Source organism: Prionailurus bengalensis, chromosome D1, assembly GCF_016509475.1.
Source record: "Prionailurus bengalensis isolate Pbe53 chromosome D1, Fcat_Pben_1.1_paternal_pri, whole genome shotgun sequence".
Classification (NCBI taxonomy): domain Eukaryota; kingdom Metazoa; phylum Chordata; class Mammalia; order Carnivora; family Felidae; genus Prionailurus; species Prionailurus bengalensis.
This window is the reverse complement of record NC_057346.1, coordinates 97,025,863-97,050,915: the sequence shown is the minus strand read 5'-3', so window position 1 is coordinate 97,050,915 and position 25,053 is coordinate 97,025,863. Positions and strand designations below refer to the sequence as shown.

At 45.6% G+C, this 25,053-nt stretch overlaps 1 protein-coding gene across 4 annotated transcripts in view; it reads right to left on the bottom strand.

The window, feature by feature from the left end:
• The window catches only part of EXT2 (exostosin glycosyltransferase 2), a 145,442-nt gene extending 126,747 nt beyond the window's left edge, over positions 1 to 18,695 (bottom strand). Inside the window, exons 1-4 of one of the 4 annotated variants that reach the window (XM_043581008.1) lie at positions 18,575 to 18,695; positions 7,604 to 8,169; positions 6,335 to 6,424; positions 206 to 322 (exon numbers count right to left, since the gene is read on the bottom strand). In XM_043581008.1, the coding sequence (XP_043436943.1) occupies positions 206 to 322; positions 6,335 to 6,424; positions 7,604 to 8,139 (743 nt within the window). In that variant the 5' untranslated portion in view covers positions 8,140 to 8,169; positions 18,575 to 18,695. Of the gene's footprint in view, positions 1 to 205; positions 323 to 6,334; positions 6,425 to 7,603; positions 8,170 to 9,389; positions 9,507 to 18,574 lie in introns of those variants that run through there. The other 3 variants (XM_043581010.1, XM_043581009.1, XM_043581007.1) reach the window with 3 other exon arrangements.
• Between the last annotated feature and the right edge of the window lie 6,358 nt (positions 18,696 to 25,053).

Genomic DNA, 25,053 nt, shown 5'->3' with positions numbered 1-25,053 from the left:
AAGCTGGGTACACAGCACGGTACATTCACCGAGCCAGAGAAAAGCGGAGGACAAACAGGACTGGGGGCGGGGGGCGGGGGGCAGGGGGCAGATGACAGACTCCAAGACACTGGCTTGTAACCGAGGCTTCAGCTGCTGTGATACCCAGCACGCTGAACCTGGTCAGCATCTCACAGCACACCCGGCTGAGCTGAATGCACCTTACCCCGGTCCTTTCTCTGGAAGCTCCACCTCAGCTGACAGCGGACTGTAGACGGGAATGCTGACATCGTAGCCTTGCCGGTAAGTCCATGTAGAAAAGCCACCACCAGCCAATAGAGCCCTGAAAGGAAAGGATTTCGTCAAACAATGAGAAAGGAAGGCCTTCATTCTGATAAGCTCTGTGAGAAGGGATAGAAGAATTGAGTCTTAATATTATCGTATCAACAAAAACTTGTCTACTGGCCCACTTTTCTATAAAGACACAGCGCTACGTGTTTTACACTCACGTCTCCTGGACATCAGCTGCATTCTATCCCTGAGTCATCGGCCTTCTTCTGGGGTCCTGGGTAGTCTTTCCTTATTTTCCATTTTATGAAACACATCACAGCCCAGAGGACACCCTCTGAACAGCCCCTCCGCCTCCCTATTCAGATCCCATTCGCCTCTCCCCAAAGTCATTCACAACATTCACGACAGCAGGAATGAACCATAGGTCTGCATGGGAAGACCGTCCGGGGCAGTCACTTACCCACCCTCTGGCCCAAATCTCAGGAGACAGTGGGCACAGAAAGCAGCAGTGACAGCCAAGTATCTGGTCCCATGCAACTGCTGCCCCAGGCAGGTCCTTCAGTGTCGTCCAAGAGCTGCGTGTGGCTCATGTAGCCTCCACCAGCTCTCGCCATCCATTCCAGCCACTCAGTCCCCATTCAGGAAGCAAGAATCCAGGACGACCTTTACTGCTTCTCTTGCAGTTTGCATGTACTAGCTTTTATTCTCCTTAATTAGAAAGCTGTGAACACACTGCTTTAATTGGATCCAGCAAGTAGTACGGTGACACTTCATCAGAGAGAGGAAGCAGGTGTATATCACACCAACTTTGACTGTTACTCTGTCCCTGGGGCCCCAAACCCATCAAAATCACCTACTGGGGCAGAGTTCTGCCAGTTCCACGCACTGCACCATCTGAGCCAAAATGTCTGAGCTGAGAAACCACACTTTTTGCAATATTGATTGCTACCAATCCTTTCCCTGCCCTGATGACAGCCTGCATTCCCTTCTAACATGACCAGTTTAAGTTCAAAGATTTTCCAACCACCCCTGGAAATCCCAATCTGTTTGTTTAAGCTTTATGAAACCAAGAATTGGTTAGTGAGGTAATGTGCAGGCTAAAAACCTCTCCAGCTGCCAGTCTACTCTGTAAAACTTAATGACTATCCTTAGTACCAACATACGGTCTTATTTTTCCTGATTAGCATTCAGTAATGAATCCATCCAACATGAATTTGGGCCGGTTCCACAACAGCACACGGACTGTATGGGGCCCCATGACCTATGCACAGAGAAACAAACATAGATCCAATATGGAGGCACCAGGCAGTCCAGGTAAGCCAGGGTGGTAGGTGGTTAGGTAATTACAGCCCCAGCCCCAGAGGAGAGGGGAATGTGTATGTGGCAAGAGAGGAAGCAGGTGTGCATCACACCAACTTTTCCTATAATTCTGTCCCTGGGGCCCCAACTGTTACTCTGTTCCAGGAGAGAAGGGTGGGGGTTATGCACTGGTAGGAGGAAAGCATGCCATCTGAAGCATGGCTTACGTCACACATCATACACTCAAGGTCTCCACTTGTGACCTCGGCAAGAGCCAGGATTGCAATTAGTCAAGCAGACCTCACGCCAGCCCTGCTGCTGTTAAGACTGCAAGTCCCCATATCGTCTTCTGCCAAGCACTCCATAATATTATAATGGAGACAATACAGTAAGCTTCCCTTGCTTTACAGAACATGTGTTTCACATTGAGGGAAAAGCACAGTTCTGAAAAGCACATTCTGTTTTCCCATTATGTATCCCTAAAATCAGAGATCAGTTCCAACGCTGCGAGAGAGTGAAGAGAAAACTCGCAGCTACACAAGTATTAATCTGATGATCAGACTCATGCCAGGCCAAGTGTTATGTCACTGAAAGTGTCCTCTAGCATTTTTAGCATGTGGCAGGCTTTTCTGAAGCTATAGGACAGCTCCTCTGTCACCAAGCCACCTGCTCGACTCATGCACTCCACCGTCCCCACTCTCATCTGTCCTCAGATGTTCCCCCAGCTTTCCTCCTATCTGAGTGTCGGCAGGGCCTAAACACAGTTCGTCTGCAAGGTCAACCTTTGCATGTCATCAGGCCTGCAAATTCCTCAAATATAAAGCTTCAAATTTCATAAAGAAAAAAAACAAACAAAAACTGACCAATTCTATTAGTCATCCTTACTTGTTTACTGAATCAAACAAACTGTAAAAACATAAGTGAGACAAGTAGATCTGAACAATGGCTAGATATCTGGTGATATTAGATTCCTATTAACTTTTTAGGTGCAGAAATAGTACTATAGCTATATATATTTTTAAATCCCTTATGCAGAGATTCAAATGGAAATATTTATAGATAAAATGATACAACGTCTGGGATTTGCTTCTTGATAATCAGGTGGGGCAGGGGTAGGAGTACAGATGAATGGAGACCAGCCTCGAGATGACGATTACTAAAGCTGGACAGGGGCACACGGGTTCACTGTGCTAGTCTCTTTTATTTATTTTTTATTTTTATTTTTTTTTTGAGAGAGAGAGAGAGAGAAAGCACAAGCTGGAGGGAGGGACAGAGGGACAGAGAGAGAGAGAGAGAGAGAGAGGGAGAGAATCTTAAGCAGGCTCCACACTCAGTGTGGAGCCATACACAGGGCCCAATCCAATGACCTGGGATCCTGAGCGGAAATCAAGAGTCGGATGCTCAAGTGATTGAGCCACTCAGGTGCCTCATCATCTCTTCTTTTATATAGGTTTGAAACTTTCCATAACAAGTTAAATAAAGCCCAAAGTGGAAATCTGTGAGAGATACGTGCAAAGAAACGATAATAAAAATCCAGGGTAGTAATAATATTACAGAACATATATGAGAAAACAAAGATTAGTAAAGTAAGGCATTGAAGAGGTATAATTTGCTCCCACTTAAAATGGGTGTATACAGAGGTGACTGGGTGGCTCAGTCGGTTAAACCACTGACTCTTGATTTTGGTTCAGGTCATGATCTCATGGCTCGTGAGTTTGAGCCCTCTGTCAGGCTCTGTGCTGACAGCATGGAGCCTGCTTGGGATTCTCTCTCCCTCTCTCTCTCTGTCCCTCCTCCATTCATGCACGTGCACGTACTCGCTCTCTCTAAATAAACATAAATACATACATGAAGTGGGCATATATACCGGGGCACCTGGGTGGCTCAGCCAGTTGCACGTCCAACTCTTGATTGCCGCTCAGGTCATGATCTCACAGTTCAGTTGGTGGGTCTGAGCCCCACATCAGGCTCCATGCTGATAGTGTGCAGCCTGCTTGTAATTTTCTCTCTCTCTCTCCCTCTAGCTCTCTCTCTCTCTCAAAAAATAAAGAAAACTTTAAAAAATGGGTGTCTCACACACACACACGTTTATGTATAAACCCATAGGAAAAAGGCTAGAAAAAATACATAGTACTTAATTATCTTTCGGTAAGGGAGTGAAAATAGAGGAGGGTTTGAAAGCATATTTTTATATTTCACTCTTTATACACTTGCATATTGTTACAGTCTTGTACAAAGAAAGTATACGTTATCAGGTATATCATGTGTAGGATCTTTAAAAATTGAAAGAGAAATAAAGACAGATTTAAGCAGCACGAAAGATTATATGCTGAGAAGACATTTTCTTCTGTCCTGTTCCTTGCATTTCCCTGGGTCAAATCATTCTCAAATAATCACACCTATGACCTTAGACTTTAGGAGACCCTAAGAAACAGTCTAATCTAGGCTGCCTGCTTTCTAATTTCCAAATAACCTGATACGCAGCTCCTGCTAAAACCAGTGTATATTCATGGCTCTTGCTTCCTCTGAATCCAGGAGCAAGGACAAATGATAAGAAAAACTAACAAAAAATCTGCTCTTCCTTCCTTCCAGAAGACCACCCAGGTCTCAAAACGCAATTTCCCATGTGCAGAGATAAAGGAAGACTAAACAGTGATTCATTACTTGCTATAGGATTGCCATAATCGCTTACAAAAATACATGCACAGGGAAAAAGATTTAACCTTCCTGATCCTTAACACCTAAGCACTAGCAGGAACTCAAACTTCTTCCTGACCACTTGACACTTTCCTGCAGAGACATGAAACCCCATTTCACATGTGCACTTGATAAAAATAAAATCCTTCTCCCATGCAAATACATATACCAAAATGTCAGCAAAAAGTGCAACGTCCTATATAGAAATAAGGCCTTCTCTATCAAAAATAAACAATTAAAAAAAAGGGGGGGAGGGGGCGCCTGGATGGCTCAGTCGGTTAAGCATCCAACTTTGGCTCAGGTCATGATCTCGCAGTTAGTGGGTTCAAGTCCTGCATCAGGTTCTGTGCTGACGGCTCAGAGCCTTGGAGCCTGCTTCAGATTCTGTGTCTCCCTTTCTCTCTGCCTCTGCTCGTTCTCTCTCTCTCTCTCTCTCTCAAATAAATAAACATTAAAAATTAAAAAGAAAGAAAGAAGGCCTTCTCAAAATAAACCCAAAACAGCAGGTAGAGACACTGCATTCCTAACAGCTTCTTCTCCCCTTCTCTGTTCCCTAAAGTATTTCTCTTTCCCCGAGCAACCAAATCCATAAAACAGTAGCCCACTCAGGTGTGGCTGGGGCTGAGGGCCAAACCAGGGCTCACCTTGTGTTCGGCTGGTTTCTACCGAATGTGTGTGGCCTGACTGCCCTCTATCGACCAAAATGGTTCCTACACCAAAGGTGAAGAGTGGTCCTGCAGTGTAGGTCTCTTGTAGCATTAACAGTATTTCCAGATAAAAACACAACACTGACCCTATATAATCACATAAAGCGAAAAGAGCTTGGGTTTAATTTTCCAGGGAAAAGTAGTGTTAAGTGCAGATTTTCACAAATGACAACAGTGTCAGCCTCCGGGAAGCTGAGAGCATGGCTGGCCTCGGGTTACTCTCTAACCTTTGCCAGTAACAATCACTTTAAGAATTAAATATCAGCCATAATAAAATTACTTTTAAGTGAGTTTTACATAAGTTTACAACAATCCTGTACCTTGAACACTGCCCGGGAGCCCTACCCTGGGCCTAACATTTCTGCTCTCCTCAAAGCCATGAATCAAGTACCAGGAGAGGAAGGCCAAGCGGACCTCATTCCCAAGACTTCCAGGAAGCCTCCAGCCCAAGGGGTTCAGCCGCTGTATGAAAGGGCTGACGAGTACAGTACGTGAACTGAGAATCATAATCATGCGATCTCGGCCACCCCATAACATAAGTGCTGTCGGGAAGGCTTCATCAGGAAGAAAGGAAGGCAAGAAATGGGTGGGGGTGAGGAGGGGAGGGAGGAAGGAAGAGTCCCACTGACTTAGGCAATGGAAAGTAAATGACAACCAGACTGCCCCCACCCTGTCCTCCGACGTGACGGGCTGTGGGTGTCACTTTCACACCTCCGCACCCCCTTCCCACAGTGAGCTGTGGCTCCACTTTTGGCAAACGCTCCCAAATTCAGACAGAGCACACACAAGCCAATCATGAACCCGGTCTTGGGGGTGGGGGTGCAGCATTAAGGACAGCATAAGTCAGACCGAGAAAAAAAGACAGTTTTTTAAAATGCGATGCTACAGGGGCGCCTGGGTGGTGCAGTCAGTTAAGCCTCCGACTCTTGATCTCAACTCAGGTCATGAGCTCACAGTTCATGGGTTCGGGCCCCACATCAGGCTCTGTGCTGATGGCGTGGAGCCTGCGTGGGACTCTGTTTCTCCTTCTCTCTGCCCCTCCCCCATTTGTGTGCACATTCTCTCTCAAAACAAATAAATACACAAAAACTTCTTATAAATAAATAAATACACTAACTAAAATGCAATGCTACAATGGAAGTTCTGGTCGGTTCAACACAACAGATTTAAGTAGGTCAGGTCTCACTACTTCTAGGTCCTGAGGAGGTAAATGCCAAGGGCATTTTTTTTAATTTAACAAACAATTCTGATGACACAGTCCGTCCCACTAGGCTTAGAAAACGACTTCACAGGAAGGAAAGGGTCTTGTATTTCCTTGATCCTCAGAAACCCCTCACAGGGACAACTCCAAATACAGTTACCTGTCTCTGGGGACATCCAGCGCTGTGTTATAATCGGGGGGACCTCCAGGCAACATGTTGAACAGCAGGTGGTTTGTACCTCGATCCCACCTATTAAAAAATTATACATGTAGGGGAATTCACATGTCAACTCCCAAGAAACAAATACAAGGGTCAGTTACTGAATGACAAGCAGCAAATATCCCCAACCCAAAATAGGCCCACTTCTCGGGTGTGCAAAGTGAATTCCTAGAAATCCCAAGAGGACATCCCAGGCCACCCTGGTTCCTCAAAAGAAAAACATGGGTGGATGTTTACTTGAAGTTTGTCCACTACAGAAGTGCCCATGATTAGGACAACCTGAAAACTATCTGAATGTGCACCATCTGGTTAGAGAAACAAAAAAATATATAAAATATATAAGGATGGCTTAAATACAGAATGGGACGTGTAAAATGGAATGCTATACAACTCTTAAAATTATATAGTAAAAGAATATGAAATTATTTGGAAATAGATTCATAACATATCAGGGGAGAAAGACAGCGTAAGAATATATAATGTGTAATCCCTTGACAAAATGTATATGTACACTGAGGTATGCATATATTTCATACAAAAATGAATATTACACACATATGTATTTATTTTTTATACAAAAGTGACCGGAAGGGGCGCCTGGGTGGCTCAGTCAGTTGAGCATCTGACTTCAGCTCAAGTCATGATCTCGTGGTTCGTGAGTCCGAGCCCCCCTTCAGGCTCGCTGCTGTCAGCCTGTCAGCATAGAGCCCGCTTCAGATCCCCTGTCCCCCAATCTCTCTGCCCCTGCCCTACTCGCACTCTCTCTCTCAAAAAACAAATAAAACATTTTTTAAAAAGTGACCGGAAACTAACATCACAGCAGCATCATGGAACAAACCTGACGTTCTTCTTTTTGCTTCCTTGTATTTTCAGACTTTTTACAGTGAACATGTATTGTGTAAGTAACAAAGAGGGAACATTTAAGCATAAAAGGAAAGGTGTGGGAAGATAAGCCATCCTTAGATTCTAAACTCTGAGATGCTGAGAGCCCACAGCAATAGCACTGATGGCCAACTGCTTCTCACTGGAACACAGGCCAGGTGCTTATGGCGTTGGCCTCGTCCCCCAAGTCAGTCACTCACACGCATGCCCTCCCTCGAGCAAAGAGACAGCAGCTGGAACCAGATCAAGAGAAGAACCACTCCCTCTCCCTGGCCTTCCCTTTAGTTCCCCAAGGACTGCGCTCCCGTCTGAGAAAGTACTAGCTACCTAGAGAGCTGGGCCAAGGCTTGTGCTGTCTCCTTAATGCGGAGCGTGTTCTGGTTAAGTACGTCGATGGACGGGACGAACAGGCAGGCGCGGCTGATGTCATCGGTGTAGTAGTCACTGTCAGAGATGGCCGTGAGCAGTTCGTTATACTCCCGGGAGATGGTGTTGCTGACTGGGACACCAAAGTCATCCACGTACTTCTTCAGAGAGTAGATGTACACCTTGATTTTGTTCTTTGGGTTGAAGCCACAGCGGTAGACGTCAAAGCACGTGTGCATCCTGCAGCTGAGATCGCCCCGCTCGGGGATGGGGCTGTCGGCGGGCAGCCTGACCACCGGCACGTCCCGGACGCTGCGCTTCTCCACGCTCCAGTCGCTGGAGGACTCGATGGAATGCGGCCAGAACTGGAACATGCCAGTGGCAATGAGGCCCAGGAGGACAATGGAGAAGAGGGTGATGTAGTAGATTCGGTGCTTGCTCTTCATTCTTGGGATGAGGGCAGGACCCCGGATATTGTACTTGACCGACGCACACATAATGACACGGGCAGCCTCTTCCTCCCGCTCCTAGTTCCAGGGGGAGAAACGAGAAAAATGAAGTCTTTAGGGTGGCAAATGACTTAGTATACCTATTTCTTTCCCTTAAGTGATTTGATGAAATAACAAAAAGGGATTTTTGACCCTTCTCATAAACATAGACAAATATATATTTGTGCACTAAATGCTACATGACATATTTAATACTAAACATAAATATTGATAAATATAAAAAGAGAACTATAGCCTATAATTATACATACAAGGAAAGCATTAAGTGGTAAATGTGTGGGGCCTAGGAAGAAGGGCTCTGACCAAGGAAGAAAAATCAAAAGCAGAATAGCTAGATAGTTGTTTTGCTTTGTTTTCTCTAACACTTGCCCAATAGAAACTGATGCTTCATCTAGACAAGCTGACTCTTGGTTATTCTAAAATCTGCTTTAATTTACTTACCCAAGCAGCCCCGGGTGAGCAGGCACCCACCATGCACTGTGCAGGAAACGAGGAGGAAAGCCAAGGCCCCACCTCATGGGAACGGATATTCCACTGGGGGAGGTAAGGCAAAACTCTAACAAAATGCCAAATGTAAAAATATCACTAGGAAAGTATCAATGAAGTGCCAAGGGTTGTTAGAGAAGAAAAGATTAATCTTTAAGTAAAATACACATTGGTGCTGCTGCTTCATAACGAAGGTGACAGATGACACGCTCGGATAGAAGGAAGGAATGAAGAAGAGCACAGGGAGACCGGGAGGAGGGAAGAAGGCTCAATGTGGTGGATCGATTTCCAAAGATTGGTGCCAGCAATCTACATCTTTGAGGGTGCATGCTACTTTTCCCATCAAAAGGCAGAATGTGAATCTGGGCTAGCCTCGTGACTTGCTCTGACCAAGAGAATGTGGCAGAAGTGACATTCGAGGGCTTCTGAGCTCAGGCCTTAAGAGACTCGGCAGTGGCTGCTTTTGTCCTCTGGGACTCCGGCTGCCACACCACAAGGAAGCTGGGCTCCCAGCTGAGGGCAACTGCAGGGAGACCCCAGTGGAAAAACTGTGGAAGAGGTAAGAACCAACCCCAGAATCTGGAGCAAATCCATGGTTGTTACTGGCATTTAAGCCACAACACTTGGGGTTGGTTTGTCATACAGCAATATGTAAATGAAACAGCCAATAACCGTCGCTGACTGATAGAAAATTCTTAGTCCTCAACTGAAAAGACAGACTTTCCTTGTAGATCACAACTTAGGATCCTTACCAGACAAACCTGCCCCATCCGATGCCTAGATACTGTAGGGAGGGCAGAGCCACGTGGGTGGCGCCACGCCTCACAGACCCACGAGGTTACTGCAGTAAGCTACTGTGGCATGCCAAGTGTCAAAGTCCCAGCCTATGAAATGGCCTCATTCCACTCACTGGTCTTGCAGAAAAGCTATTAATAAAAAGGGAAAATAACTGAGGAGTCCACAGACCATCGCAAAGGTTAACAGCCATTTTTACTTTGGCTAAATGGAGCTCTCCCCAACTGCTGCCCAGACCACAAAACTGCCCCCTGCCCAGCTAGCTGAATACCGCCAAGCTTTGAATGCTGTAACCCTTATCAGCTTTTTGGGCAAAATGTAAATAGTCATGAACGATTTCAACTCCCATCTCTTGAGACCATGAGTTAGAACCTAGAAAATTTCCTGGTCACAGACTGATGCACGAAAGTGCACACATTTTAAGCTCAAAAATTATCATCGTTGGGGAATATACATCAGTCATCCAATATATACTCATTGGGTCCAGGAAGATGGGAGTGATTTCACTTTTTCTGCCATTCTAACAACCAGTTTGCCCCTACTCCCTACCACTGCCAGCCCCGCCCCCCACCCCCACCCCCCCCTCCCCCTGTAGCTTTCTTGCCACACTCTTGGGTCTCTGTGCAACTTAGAAGACAGGAAGTTTCAGGACAAATGTGTGCCAGGAGCCAGCTGCACGCTCCACGGCCTTCACTGCCGCAAGTTAGAACGTCCCACAGGCTCTCCAGGTGTATTTACAGCCTGAATCAGTGGTTCTCGAACACCCAACGGGTGAGAATCACAGAGACCGCCTGTTACAAAACAGTCCTTGGCCCCAGTGCGGGAGCTTTGTATTAGCAGGTCTAAAATAGGGTCATAGAATCTGTCAGTTTAGCAGGCTCCTCAGTGTTTATTTTGTGCAAACAGGTTTGAAGTCTTTACTGAAATTAAACCAATTTAACACAGTGGCTTTCAAGGTTGTTTTTTTTTTTTTTAACTAAAACCTGCCATAAGAAATGCATTTTACATTTTATATTGACCCAGTACAGACACAGGTATGTGCATGTGTGTGTGTGTGTGTGTGTGTGTTTGTATTTCAAATAAAAGCTTGACAAAACATTTAATCTTAGTATACAGCACTAGCCATAGAATATGTAATGAATACTAAATTTTTTCCATTGTTATTCTACTGCTTTTGTTAAAATTCTGGCCTTACCTACTAGATCAGTTCAATCAGCCAATAATTTAGACACCCATAGTTTAGAAAAAAACTGATTTCATATGTAACAAAAGTGGGATTAATGGAACAAAAATAGAATCCACACACGAGCTTACAAATGTTCACAAGTTATAGACTATGAGAAAGGCACTATCACAACAAAATAAACCTAAGTAGAAGGAAATAATAAAAACACAGTAATTAACTAATTAAAAAAAACAGGATCAACAAAGCTAAAGTTTGCTTTTTTTAAAAAATGAATAAAATTGACATTTGATATAATTCTGGTAGGATTAATCAAGATAAAGAGAAAAAACGCACAAATAAATATCTAGAATGAAAAGGGGAACATAACTCGAAATGCTGCCTGTATTTAAAAGATAAGATGATATCAATAAACTTACGCCAAGGTATTTGAAAACTTAGATGAACTAGAAAAATTCTTTAAAAATATAATTTCTTGGGGCACCTGAATGGCTCAGTCGGTTGGGCGTCCGACTTTGGCTCAGGTCATGATCTCATGGTTTGTGAGTTCAAGCCCCACATTGGGCTCTGTGCTGACAGCTCAGAGCCTGGAGCCTGTTTCGGATTCTGTGTCTCCCTCTCTCTCTGCCCCTTAGCCGCTTACACTCTGTCTCTTGCATTGTCTCAAAAATAAACAAACATTTAAAAAAAAAATTTAATATAATTTCCCCAGGGGCATCTGGGTGGCTCAAGTCAGTTGAGTGTCTGACTTCGGCTCTAGCCATGATCTCGCAGTTCATGAGTTTCAGCACGGAGACTGCTTCTGATCCTCTGTCCCCTTCTCTCTCTGCATCTCCCCCGTTTGTGCTCTCTTTCAAAAATAAATAAAACCTTAAAAAAATCACACACACACACATACACACACACACATATATATATATAAATTTAATTTATATATAAAATTTAATTTTCCAGGGCACCTGGGTGGCTCAGTTGGTTGGGGCATCTGACTCTTGATTTTGGCTCAGGTCATGATCTCATGGTTTGTGGGTTTGAGCACCACACTGGGCTCTGCACTGACAGTGTGGAACCTGCTTGGGATTCTCTCTCCCCCCCCCCTCTGTCCCTCCCCTGCTCATTCTCTCTCTCTCAAAATAAACATTTAAAAAAAAAAAAAAAATATATATATATATATATAAAAAATTTTTCAAGGAGAAACAGCAAACCTGAATATTTGTATAACATTAAAGAAATCAAATCAAAGGTTTAAAAATCTTCCTAGAAAGCAAATCCTAGGCCCAGAAGATTTCCCAAGTTTTACTACACATTCAAGAAATAATTCCAATTTTACACAAATAAGTTCCAAGTTCAGAAAAAAGGTGAAAACATTCCCCAGCTTATATTAGGAGACTAGTATAACCTTAATACCAAAATCTCACACAGGTGGATTTCAAGGTATGTCTGAGGGCTCCCCACAATCCTTTCAAAGCCTCTGAAGTGTTTTTATAATAATATTGGTAAGATTTTTTCACTTTCATTTTTGAGGCCATGTGATCCATGGTATTGCAAAGACTGCAGAAATAGATATGAGAATCCAGCTGTCTTCTGATAAGTTTTTCCTAATATAATGAAAGATACCAACTCACAGATTCAAGATCTCAAGTCCAAGCAGAATATATACAAAGAAAACCCCACCTACGTATGTCAAAGTAAAACTACTGAAAAGAAAGCCAAAGAAAAATGTTAAAAGCGGCCAGAGGGGAGAAAAATCTATCCAAGGTAGATTAAAAAGCTACACATTACAGGCAAAACTATAAAATATTTAGAACAGAGATCTCTACGGCTTCTGAGCAGAGAACGATTTCTAAAACAAAATACAAAAAAGTGCAAACCATAAAAAGATAAAATGATAAATTCTGTGTCACAATTAAGAATTTTTGTTCATCGGGTTGCCTGGGTGGCTCAGTTGGTTAAGCGACCAAGTCTGGGTTGCGGTTCGTGGGTACGAGCCCCATGTCGGGATCTGCACTAAAAGTGTGGAGCCTGCTTGGGATTCTCTCTCTCTCTTTCCCTCTCTCTCTCTCTGCCCTTCCCCTGCTCACTGTCTCTGTCTCCTCTCTCTCAATAAATAAACAGTTTTTTGTAAAAAAAAAAAAAAAAAAAAAAGACACCATAAGTTAAAAGACAATCAATAAACTAGTAGATACCTGCAATACATATAACCAATAAAGACTAGCAATGAGAATAAAGAATGCCTACAAAGCAATAAAAACAAAACAAACAAAAAATAGAAAACCAGACAAAAGACAAACAGGAATTTCACAGAAGAGGAAACAAAACCAGCACATCGACTTTTGAGAAACACGTTTAGTCTCATTGATCAGGGAAAGTACAACCACAATGAGACACCATCTACCCACGAGCACAAGAAGTATAAGAATCAAACACACCACCCAGTGCTGGCAGGGACCTGGCACATCCTGGCAGGAATGTGAACAGGCTCCAGAGTCCCAGGTGGTCAGCATAAGGGCTGGAGAGAAGAGGAGCTAATGCTCCTGCGTTAGAGTCCTAGGCATCACATTTTGCTTCTACTCGTCAGTTTGGTCCCTCTGCCCCCCGCCCCCCAAAAAAAGAACCAGAGACAAGGATGGGGGTGCAGGTCGTTTACTTACTTGGAAGGTGACCCCAGAAAGCCAGAGCAGCTATCAAGAAGAGAGAGACAGGGAACCAGGGAAAGCCAATAAGAGGTGCGTGATTTAAGCCGGTCACTGCGGTGGGCAACAGGGACTCTAGGAGGGCTGGGAAGCCTTTAAGAATCATGTAGACTACACCTTCTGTCCCTCAGAAGGATGAGAGCCCAAGGCATTTATCTCCCAACTCCTGCACACTACTGCTTGAGGGTTGCCTGGTATTATTATCAGCTCATACTCTGTACTCAACAACCCCCAAAATATCTGGATACTATCCTTTCTTTGATGTACGTCAGTCTGATACAGAGCTGCAGTTTCTTGAGGAAGGACTGGGTGAACCTCTGTCTATATTTGCAGGGATGCTGCAAAGTCCTCTACAAAGAGATCCAGCCTCCCCCTCAATACATAGGATATGGGTCTGAGCTCATGTCGGAAAACAGGATTTTTCCATTGCAACAGCTGACATCAGGCTTCTATTTGTCCACTCTTGGGTTGTTGTTTTTTTCGGGGGTTTTTTTCTGGTAAAACAAGTCAAGCGATACCCTAGTTGGCCGCCCATCTATACTGCCCTCAAGAATACCATACTCTAGGGGCGCCTGGGTGGCTCAGTCAGTTGAGCATCTGACTTCGGCTCAGGTCACAATCTCGTGGTTCACGAGTGGGCTCTGTGCTGACAGCTCAGAGCCTGGAGCTTACTTCACCTTCTGTGTCTCCCTGTCTCTCTGTCCCTCCCCACCTCATACCCTGTCTCTCTCTCTCTCTCAAAAATAAATGAAACGTTAAAAAAAAATTAAAAAAAAAAAAAAAAAAAGAAGACCATACTCTTTTAGCATCACAGAAGACACATAGGTTACGATTTGGGCCTTATATCCCACTATGAGTATTGGTCTAGCATGTCACTGATGGTTAGTGCCACCACCTCTGCTACTTCAGAATGCTATCATGCTCACAGATCCTCAGGAACCCAATTCCATGTCACACCTTCTGGAGTCAATTCTGGCCCGCAGGGGACAACCAGCACCAAGCTTCTCAAAGATGCTGGCCTCCTCTGGGTGTTCACGTTACCAGAGAGAAGGGAGTGAGCCCTCCTGGGAACACCAGCCTCAAGCAATAAATCAATTTCAAGTCTCCACTTCCCTATGCCCCTGATAACTTCCTCAACACCTGCCAAGACAGCTCTGGCGTCTCCACCTCCTTTACCATAGGCCAGGCCCTACCGGCACCACCGACATTTTGAGCCAGGTCATCCTTTCCTGCGGGGAGGCAGAAACAACCCCCAGTTGTGACGACCCACCACATATCCGGATTGCCAAACATCCCCCAGGGAGGCCGAGTCACCCCTAGCTGAGAACCAGTGGTGCCGATCACTGTCACGTTCAAGTTTCAAGGAATCTGTCCAGCAGATTGGCTCCAGTTGCTCTTGCAAGATCATTAAATCCTGAATCCTGAGGGAACACTCCTAAAGCAACACAGCCTGTCCCAAGCGGCTTTACAGGCCACCACTAGCCCGCTCTTCACCTAGCGACCTCCAGACTCACTCCCACACGTGCGCCCCCAGCTCCTGCTCCTGCCTGTGAGCCAGGTCCTATAGCTCATTCGGTACAAAAGCTATTTCTCCAGTAGCAGGGGCTGTCCTTGCCCACTCGGGCAATGCTGAGATCTGGTGAAGGGGGAGGCAGATCTTGAGGAGGATATATACCATCCTGCAAGGCAATGGCCTTAAGCGAGGTCTTTGCAGAGTGTCCGAAGAGCAGTGGATCCTTCTGCTGGCCCAGGGGATCCAAGGAAACCTGGGGCTTCAAAGTTCTTGGCGCTTCTACCAAACATCTCCACCCTGGTCTCACCCGGTCTCGCTTTAGCAGCGGCTGCCTGCCAAGGCTGTGCATTCGGCCTCCCCTGCAGTTCTGCCATGATGATGATGAAGCTCTGGGGCTGATTTTCAACAGCCTGCCCTCCAGCTGCAAGAGATGCCGCCACAGAGCCTTCTGTGGCTCACGGTGTATCCTGAGTTGGTATCTGGCTGACGTGAGCCAGACCTTACCTCAAGGCTCCCGGGAAGAAAGCAAGAGACAGCCAACTCCGCCGGCCTTATCATTACCGTTGTCCACATACTGCTCAAGTGTTAGAGCCACTGTAGTAGCCACTGCTTCCCCTTCTACCTGAATCGCATCCCTCCCACCGCCGGCAAGTCACGTAACTGTGATGCCAGAGAGCACCAATGGTTCCCAACACCAGCAGAGGGGTCCTCGTTGCCATCTGAGGGTGAAGGGTTCCAGTTTCACAATACTATTCTCATCAGGGCTGGCTTTCTAGAGCCACTTCTCGTACCATCTGTCTTCAGTTTATGTGCTTCCAAACTAAGAAAAAAAAAAAAAAACTTGAAAGCAGGTAGCTGGCAGAAGGGGAGTCCACAGAGCCAGAGTGAGGGACAAAGGAGAGGAGTCAGGGAAGGACAGAAAGCCATCAGGGTTACCGCACTGCGCTGGGAAATGGGCTTCTGTCCTCTGCAGAAGGATCCATCTGCGGGACTATATAGAACACACCTCCGAACTGTCTCTTTAAAGGATCAGAAGCTATGGTCTCTTTAAAGGATCAGAAGCTATGGCGTTTATCCACTGAAGCCCATCCCCCAGTGGCTGAGGGCTATTCCAAGATATAAACTCACATTTCCAAGGTATGCCCTGCACAGGCTAAGCAAGCTCCCACAAGTTTTTGCCAAATAGCTAACAGATACGGTGAGTGCTTGAGGTAGAATAAAAACTATTTTAAAATGAGGGGGAAAGTCTTAAATGAAAAAGGAAAGGAAAGGATGAGAGATAGAGCGAAAAAGTCCCTTACTCAGTGGTGTTTCAGAAATAGAGAACCTTCTTGGTGAGCATCCACGCACCTTTTACTGACCTCATCACAGTATCTGCCACGTTATATAAAATATTTGCAAGTCTGGGGCACCTGGGTGGCTCAGTCGGTTAAGCATCCAACGTCAGCTCAGGTCACGATCTCACAGTCCGTGAGTTCGAGCCCCGCATCACGCTCTGTGCTGACAGCTCAGAGCCTGGAGCCTGCTTCGGATTCTGTGTCCCCCTCTCTCTCTGCCCCTCCCCTTGCTCATGCTCTCTCTCTCTCAAAAATAAATAAACATTTAAAAAAATAAAAATAAATATTTGCCAGTCTCTTCTACTGGTTGTCATGTTCTTGTAGTCAGTTTCCACACACTGAAGCTCAGAAAGATGTATTCCCCAAAACCATCATCCAAGAGAACAAGTAATCATCTTTCCATCCAAAGAGGACACTCACTACCACCACCACGTCCAAAGCTCCTGATGCTGGGCTTCTCTGAAGACAACAGACTGAAAGGAGGCTTCTGCTAAGTAATGTTCCATGTAATACCAGAACCCAGATGAAACAAGAATTTCATAACAAAGCCCTACAAACTTTATCTTCCTTAAAACATATCAAACCTGTCCCTGCAAAATACTGGAATCATCTGGCTAGCTGTCAAGCACTGACTCACTGGAAAAATCTGTTAACTCCACTCTAATGTCACGATGAGCTGCATTTTCTGTTACTGGAATTATTGATTCCTAAAATTTGCCTGAAAAACCCTTTCCTTGGTGCTTCGGGCTATATCCAATCCACTTAGTCCAATGCTTTGAGTCACAATCTCCGGTCTTAACCTTTTTGGAAAAGCCCTCACAACTGAACTCCCAGGGCCACTGTTACACTGGAATTCAACCCAACAGTGCCTGAAAACAAAGGAACCAAATATTAGCAAAGGTAGGAAAATCTGCAATTCACTGCCTTACCTGATAGGGTCCTTTATAATTAAAGCTATATTATGGCTAGGCATCCCTAAAAATGGTGAAATTTTCGGGGCGCCCGGGTGGCGCAGTCAGTTAAGCATCCGACTTCAGCCAGGTCACGATCTCGCGGTCTGTGAGTTCGAGCCCCGCGTCGGGCTCTGGGCTGATGGCTCAGAGCCTGGAGCCTGTTTCCGATTCTGTGTCTCCCTCTCTCTCTGCCCCTCCCCCATTCATGCTCTGTCTCTCTCTGTCCCAAAAATAAAAAAAAAAAAAAAAACGTTGAAAAAAAAATAAAAATGGTGAAATTTTCAAGGGGGAATAAAAAGTGCTTCTTTGTGGGAATTATAATACAGTGCATACACTAGCTAATGACCAAACTTTATTGAGGACTTACTACACGCTACAATCTGTTTTAAGCATTTTGTATTAATTTAATCTTTCTAACAGTGCCACCTGACAAGCTATTATTATCCTCATTTTACAGACAGGGAAAGTGCAATGGGAAGCATAAGTAACTTGCACAATGTCACAAAACTAGAAAATGCCGAGGCTAGGATTTGGAGGATGGTAGTCCGGCTCTGGAGCCTGAGCTCTCAAACCCCATGCCTCCCCTAATTACCTTTAACGCCCTAGATTAGATCTACCTTTTTCACTCAATTAGCAAAGCCAGCATAACTTGACGGACCCAAACCTATCCATACCCAGCATATGCAGCCAAAAGGCTTAAGTCAGCGGAAGTGAGAAATGCTGGAAACTGACTCATATACTACCGCGAATAGCCTGTGAGCCCTGAAATTTACAAACCAAGTCCAATGTAAGTCCTTAGAGCACTCAACTGACTTCCAAGAATTAAAATTGGCATGTTTCTATTTCAAGGAATCTTCAGACAAGGAGCAAGTCAAGGACGCTTCCAGATTAGCAACTCCCAGTAAGTTACACCAAGCAATCATGTGAATCTTGAAACTGTACACACAGATCTGGTTCCCACCGCCAGTAGTAAACCTCCAAACGCCTCTGAGCTTCGAGCCGATGCCCAAACTCAGGGCATCTTTGGCCACCTTCCCCACCAGTCTTTCCGCGCACCAGAACCTGCCGGGATGCCACAGGCCACGGGAGAGCCCAGCGCTCCAGAAGGCGCCGCGTACGGAAGCGGATCTCCGCAGCTCGCGGGACGGAGGTGGCAGCGGGATGGCAGAGGTCACCGCGCAAGATGGGCCCTCTCTTTTCGGGGTCCGGAAAGAGAGGAAAGGGGCCGGCGGGGTAGGCGTGGGCAAGGGAGACAGGTGGGCACCCAAGCGCGGGGCGGGCCAGGGGAGCGACGAGAAGGCGGTGCGGAAATCAAAGCGCTCCCACAGCTGGAGAAGTAACGAGCGGCCCCGGCGGGGGTGGGGTCGCCTCTCACCGCCTTCAGGCCTCCGCGCGGCCCGCGGTTCCCGGCGGCCCGGCCCGACTCTGCCGCTGCCACCGAGGCCCTTCCGAGCCGCGCTTACCTCGGCCACGGTTGCCTCCCGCTCGGCCCCGCGCTCGGTCACCGGCGCATGCCGCGGGGCGCGGGCCACGGCCGCCCAGGAGGAATCGCGCCGAGTCGCCGGCCGCCACCGCCGGCGCCGGGTCTGCGCAAGCGAGCGGGGAGCGAGGCGCCAGCGACCGGGCTTGGTGACGCCTGACACCGAGCTCACTGCGCATGCGGGAGCGGCCGGGCCCGCGCCCCCTGCTGGACAGGAGGAGTCAGGGCACCGCTTAGGATGTCTCCCTGGCAGGCACGCGCAGCTCAGGCTCCATCCTGAAACTCTCACGCAAAGACCCGCAGGCTCAAAATCAAAGTAACTGCAGACCCAAGTAGCTACGCACCGTGCTTCACTTACAAAACTGACACAGACGTAAACGTATTATTACAATCAGCACTGGCGAGCGTGCAGATTCCCGGAGGACAATTTGGCAGTATCCATCAAACGTGAAATGCCCGCAACCTTGCCCCTCCAATCCCTCTGTGTGGATTTTACCCCACAGGTATTCTCAACAACGTTTACCAGAATTACTCATTACAGCATTGTTCCTAAGAATACCTGAAAACCGGAAGCCGGCAAAATAAACTATGAAAGAAGTTATGATTAGAATAGAATCATGTGAGAATGCGTATAGATATCGGTATAGAAATCATCTCCAAGGTGTGTTAATATGAAAGCGTGCTCTAGAACGGTGAGCAAGTATGATCCCTTTTCTGTAAAATATATTTACATGCAAAAACAGGAGAGAGAAACTATACATGTAGATGTTTATATTCAAGCGTATGTATAATATATATATATATATTTTTGGAAGGAATCCAAGAAGCGATGAAGACTTTTGGGGGGGGAGTAATTATGAAGGTAGAAATGGGGGAAAGAGATTGTTTTGTTTTCTGTATTATTTATATGATCTGGCCTTATACAGGCACAGTAAAACCCGTCATAAGGCATAAGTGGAGTCTAAAAAATTAAATCAAAATGCAGAGTGATATTATTGAGAGGTTAATGAGATGACCCCATTGAGCTTGTGTAGTTTACAGGTAACTGGCGACAGAAGCCAAATCCATTTTAGGCCCAGCTATCCCTTAGCGCCACCTGGTGGACGTTGTCCCTTACAGCTTCAATATTCATGGGAATGTTTCCGAGTCCAGAGACTGGGGCTTCCCGCAGCAACAGTGATTCCGTGGATATTGTGAGTTAATGTCTGCTTGTCACAGATCCAGGGAGACTGGGTTGAGAATGTTCTGGAGATGGGAAACCCACATTTTCTTCTCCACATCCGAGAGAGTATTGCTCTGCTATCCAAGTCCACATCTTCCCCAAACCATAGGAAATTTAGCACAGGTACATACACCCCATTTGATAAATGGAAAGATGGAAAATATTTTTTCTTCTTTGTCTTCCTCTGAATTAAATATATCTATAGTATATATGCTTTTCATTAATTATTATTCGTCCATTAAATGAGGACTTTCTGTGTTAAAGGCCTGTGTTAGGCTCAGCCTCTGAGGAACCTATCTTATTTACTTTTTATAACCCTACACATGTATAGTGCCTGGAACACAGTAAGTGCTCAGTGAATACAAATAAAGGGTGCCCAAGAACTAGGTGGGCCTCAATAGAATAAGACAAGTATACAAGCAAGATTAGCCAAAACTGAGGGTGAAAAGTGGTGTGGGAGAATATACACCAAGTGCTACAGGGCTCAAAAGAGAGAGCAACCCATCCAGTTGCAAAGATTTGGGAAGTCTTCACCCAAGATGTAATATCTTTGCTGTGAATAGGGCGTTCCAGACAGAGAAAAAGTCATGAGCAAAAACCCAGATGAGAAGGAGGAGGTGTAAAAACGGGAGAAGCCATCAGAAAGACCAAGTGTTTTTTTAATCCAGTGTAACTGGAATGATGTGGCTGCATTTCTAGGGGTAGAAACCATGCCAGTGATTGGAGGTAGGAAAGCACAGAAGTTATGATATTAGAAGCCATGCTAAAGCAGCTGGGGATGATAGCAAAGAGTGGGGAATAAAACTATAAGCCAGACCTGACGCCTCTGAGAAGGTGGAAAAGTCTTAGTGGTCAGCAGTGAAAAGAGGAGAGGCTATAGAAAGATGTTGCGTTACTCACTTTGAAGGTACAGAAAGAAAGAAAAACAGAGACCGCACCGACCCCCACCTACCCAGAGAGTCGGGAAAAGCAAAGGTGGGAGTTAGAAAAGGTGTGGCTTTCAAGGAAAGTGGCATCATCAGGGGAAAGCAAGGTTACCAGCAGGAAGAATTGCCTGTGTGCAGTTGAGTCCCAGATTTACCACTTCCTTTAAATGACAGCAGTTTGCAAGAATGAAGAAAGGTGTCATCTCCAAGGAAAAAAACTCTGTGAAAGAATCGTTCTGTGGTATTTTATGTTGGCTCAGCTTAAACAACACCGGCAGGCAGGCTGGAGAACTAGAAAACACCTATTAAAACCACATCAGATATAATGAACACTCTATCAGGTGGGTGGCTGGGCTCACAAAAATAGTAAAGAAAATATACAGGAGCCAGAAATGAAGCACAGTGAGAAAAATGAATGTTAAAGCTACAAAGTTGGGTGTATGAGGTGGGGAGCTGATACCAAGAAGGCCATGTAAAGCTAGGACACTGAGATGGCAGCCTGGAAAACTGACTCAGCATCAGTAACAACAAACCAAAAAACTGTCTTGTCCGGAGAGCGGAAAAAGAAGAGTCTCTGCTGAGAACGTTTAACACCAGGCTTCACAACGATGTGGGGTTTGAGTTTATATTACCACCATGGTCCAGAAAGCTCCAAGCCTAGAGAATAACATGTAGTATCATCAACCCAGATTGGTAGCACCTGAAGAAGGAAATACAAATCCATGCCCACCCCCCCCCCCCCGACCTCCCGCCCAGAGGGTCATGCCTCCACACAGGCTGCCCAGGATGCTGACAGATAAAACCCAAACAAATGTTAAGTTCACAATCCAGACTGAGCACGTGAACAATAAGCCCATCAGAGGAAAGGTGCCTGGGGCACCTGGGTGGCTCAGTTGCTTAAGTGTCCGACTCTTGATTTTGGTATCCAGGGAGAGAGCAGCTGAGAATTTTCCATTATTGGGTGGGGATGACTCTCTGTAACGGATGGACAGTAAGACTAACAGCAGACTTCTCAACAAAAACAAACAGAAGTCATAAGATAATGGAAAAAAGGGCCAAGAGAAGCTAGCAGTCCATGTAAATTGTATACCTAGTAAAACCATCTTTGAAGAATACGAGACACAAATAGAAAGAGACAGACACAAATAGAAAGAATTTACCATCAGTGGACCCTTCCTAACAGAATTTCTGAAAGATGTATTTCAGGAAAAGGAATGTTAGAACCAGAAGAAAGTACTGAGATGAAGGACAGATGGCAAACAATGAAACTGATAAACTCATGGGTAAATCAAAACGAATGCTGACTAAAGCAACAATAACAAATAGTAACTGTATAAAACTATAAAAATAAAAATGACTGACTTGGAGATTAAAAACTAGATGTTTACCCCCGTGTTCACTGCAGCATTATTTACAGTAGCCAAGATATGGAAACAACCTATTTGTCCATCAATAGATGAGTGCATAAAGAAAAGGGGATATATACACGTACAATGGAATATTATTCAGCCATAATAATGAATGAAATCTTGCCACGTGTGATACCATGGATGGACCTCAAGGGTATCGTGCTAAATAAGTCAGACAGAGAAAGACAAATACTGGGTGATCTCTCTTATTTGTAGAATCTAAAAACAAAAACAAGGGGCACCTAGGTAGCTCAGGCCGTTAAGCATCTGACTCTTGATTTTGGCTCAGGTCGTGATCTCACAGTTACCAAGTTCAAGCACTGCATTGGGCTCTGTGCTGATAGTGTGGAGCCTGCTTGGGATTCTCTCTCTCTTCCTCTCTCTCTGACCCTCCCTCGCTCATGCTTATTCTCTCTCTCTCAAAATAAATAAATAACCATTTTAAAAAATTTAAAGTAGAAGTTCTATTTTGCCTGGTCTTTACCTAAACTGGGGTTGTCATGAGTCTCCAAAGCACAGTTTCTGGAGGAAGAAGGAACAAACAGACCACCTAGGCATTAACTAAAATACTAGTCAACAGTGTCACAGGAGATGAAAATAAAGGAGTAAGAGTTAAATGTAAAAGGGCGTTTCCATGCTTAAGAGAAGGGTAAAGAAAATACTAAAAGTATGAACGTTGGGGCGCTTGGCTGGCTCAGTGGGTTAAGCATCTGACTCTTGATTTTGGCTCCCGTCATGATCTCAAGGTTCTTATGTTCCAGCCCCGCATCAGGCTCTGCACTGACAATGTGGACCCTGCTTGGGATTCTCTCTCTCTCCCCCTCTCTCTGCCCCTCCCCTGTGTGCATGCACTCTCTAAAATAAACTTTTAAAATAAATAAATAATGGAAGTATGAATGTGAATAATTTCAGAGAATCTGGCAAAGTGCTCACTTGGATAACAAACCCTTACACATTTGAAGCCTGACAAATATCTTTCTTATTTACTTATTTTAATTTTTTTAACATTTATTTATTTTTGAGAGACAGAGACAAAGCATGAGAGGTGGAAGGAAAAAGATAGAAGGAGAGAGAATCTGAAGCAGGCTCCAGGCTCTGAGCTATCAACACAGAGCCTGATGTGGGGCTCGAACCCATAAACTGTGAGATCATAACCTCAGCCGAAGTCGGATACTCAACCGACTAAGCCACCCAGGCACCCCTTATTTATTTTTAATGTTTGTTTGTTTTTGAGAGAGAGCAAGCAGGGAAGGGGCAGAGAGAGAAGGGGCCAGAGGATCTGAAGCAGGCTCCACACTGTCAGTGCAGAGCCCGACATGGGGCACGAATCCACAAACCAGGAGATCACGACCTAAGCTGAAGTTGAACACTCAACCGACTGAGCCACCCAGGCGCCCCACAAATATCTTTTTAAATAAATGAGCAAATAAATGACTGAAACGAAGCAAAAAGGAGGCACCAGAAAACATACTCTCCTCTCTGTCTCTGGAAGCACTTGGTGAGGGGGTGACGTGTGGAGCTTCTGGGGCCATATTGAGACCGTGAGGAAGGAAGCCCGAATGGGATACATCAATGTGTTAGGAGAGCAGGGTGGGCAGATGAACAGAACCTGGGCTCTGAGCACCACATTCCCCTGGAATACGGGTGACTGAGGTAAAGCCAGTTGGCCTGCTGGAACAGGAGAGACATGAATGGTGAGGAAGAAAGGGTATCTATCCTTCAAACACCCTGTAGGTATCTGCTACAAGGACCACGGCGCTTGGAGCTGTCTGGAAGCCATCTTGCCACCACCTAAATGGAGCAGGTCTGAAATGAGGCTACATAGAGGATACAAGAGCGAGCACGAAATCTGATGGCATCATTTGAACTCCTGGCTAGAGTCATGCCTGAAACATCTGCCCTTCCCCTTCCTAGTAAATTCAATAAACCCTCTACCCTTCTGTTTAAATATGAGCTGTGTTCACCATTTTTGTAAACAAGTCTTAAGTAAGAGAATAACTTAGAAATTCTCATCGATTGAGAAAGGGAAATATATTATTTCCCTATGAAAAACCTTTCGCCCTGTAACTGCCAACAGTAGAGGGTTCTCCCAAAGACTCACGGAAATCCAATCACTTGGTGCCCAAACCTGGGCCTGCATCTCCGGGTTGGGGGGGAAAATGGCTTGAGCTCAGAAAATACATGGTGGATGTTGTTCACCTATCATGTGCCCTCTGTCTTGCCCTTCCCTGAGAGAGAGGCTTGATGCAGGTAACTATTTGGGGAAGGAATCTTAAGGGAATAGTGAAATCGGAATGAGTCCAGGAGAAAAGAGAAAGCCCATCCAGGGGTGTGTTACAGAGCAGGCTACTGTCGTGGGCACCCGGGGCTCACTCCCAGCAGGACTCTTGAAGAAGCCACGCAGAACGTCAGAACTGTCTACTGCAGGGAGGGATATTTATCCACTGGTTCCTGCCCCAGCCCCCATCGCTCAAGGATCACCCCAGAAGTGTGAACTCCCTCAGACCTCCCAGTGTACATGTGCCCCAAGTGGCTGTGCCAGAAGGCTGTGCCAGAAAGTGACATTTGGAGCAGCTGAGGTGCCCTTGGGCTAAGCGCACACACGGCTGGCTGGCTGGCTGCAGTAAAGAGCAAAGCAGAAAGGTGACTAGGGAGGACATGAGATGGGTGTAGAATATGCCGGACCCACACTTCACAAAGAGATACACGTGGAACACAGCCCATCAGCACAGCACAGGCCAGCTGGGATTGTAGGCCCCTCTTCTGCCTACTGAAACATTCAGGCCAATTCCCGGTTCAGTCTGCCTCTGCTGGGAAGCCAGCTTAGATTCCCTCTGAAGAAGGAGTCATTCTTCTGAGAATTCTTTTTTTTTCAACGTTTATTTATTTTTGGGGGGGACAGAGA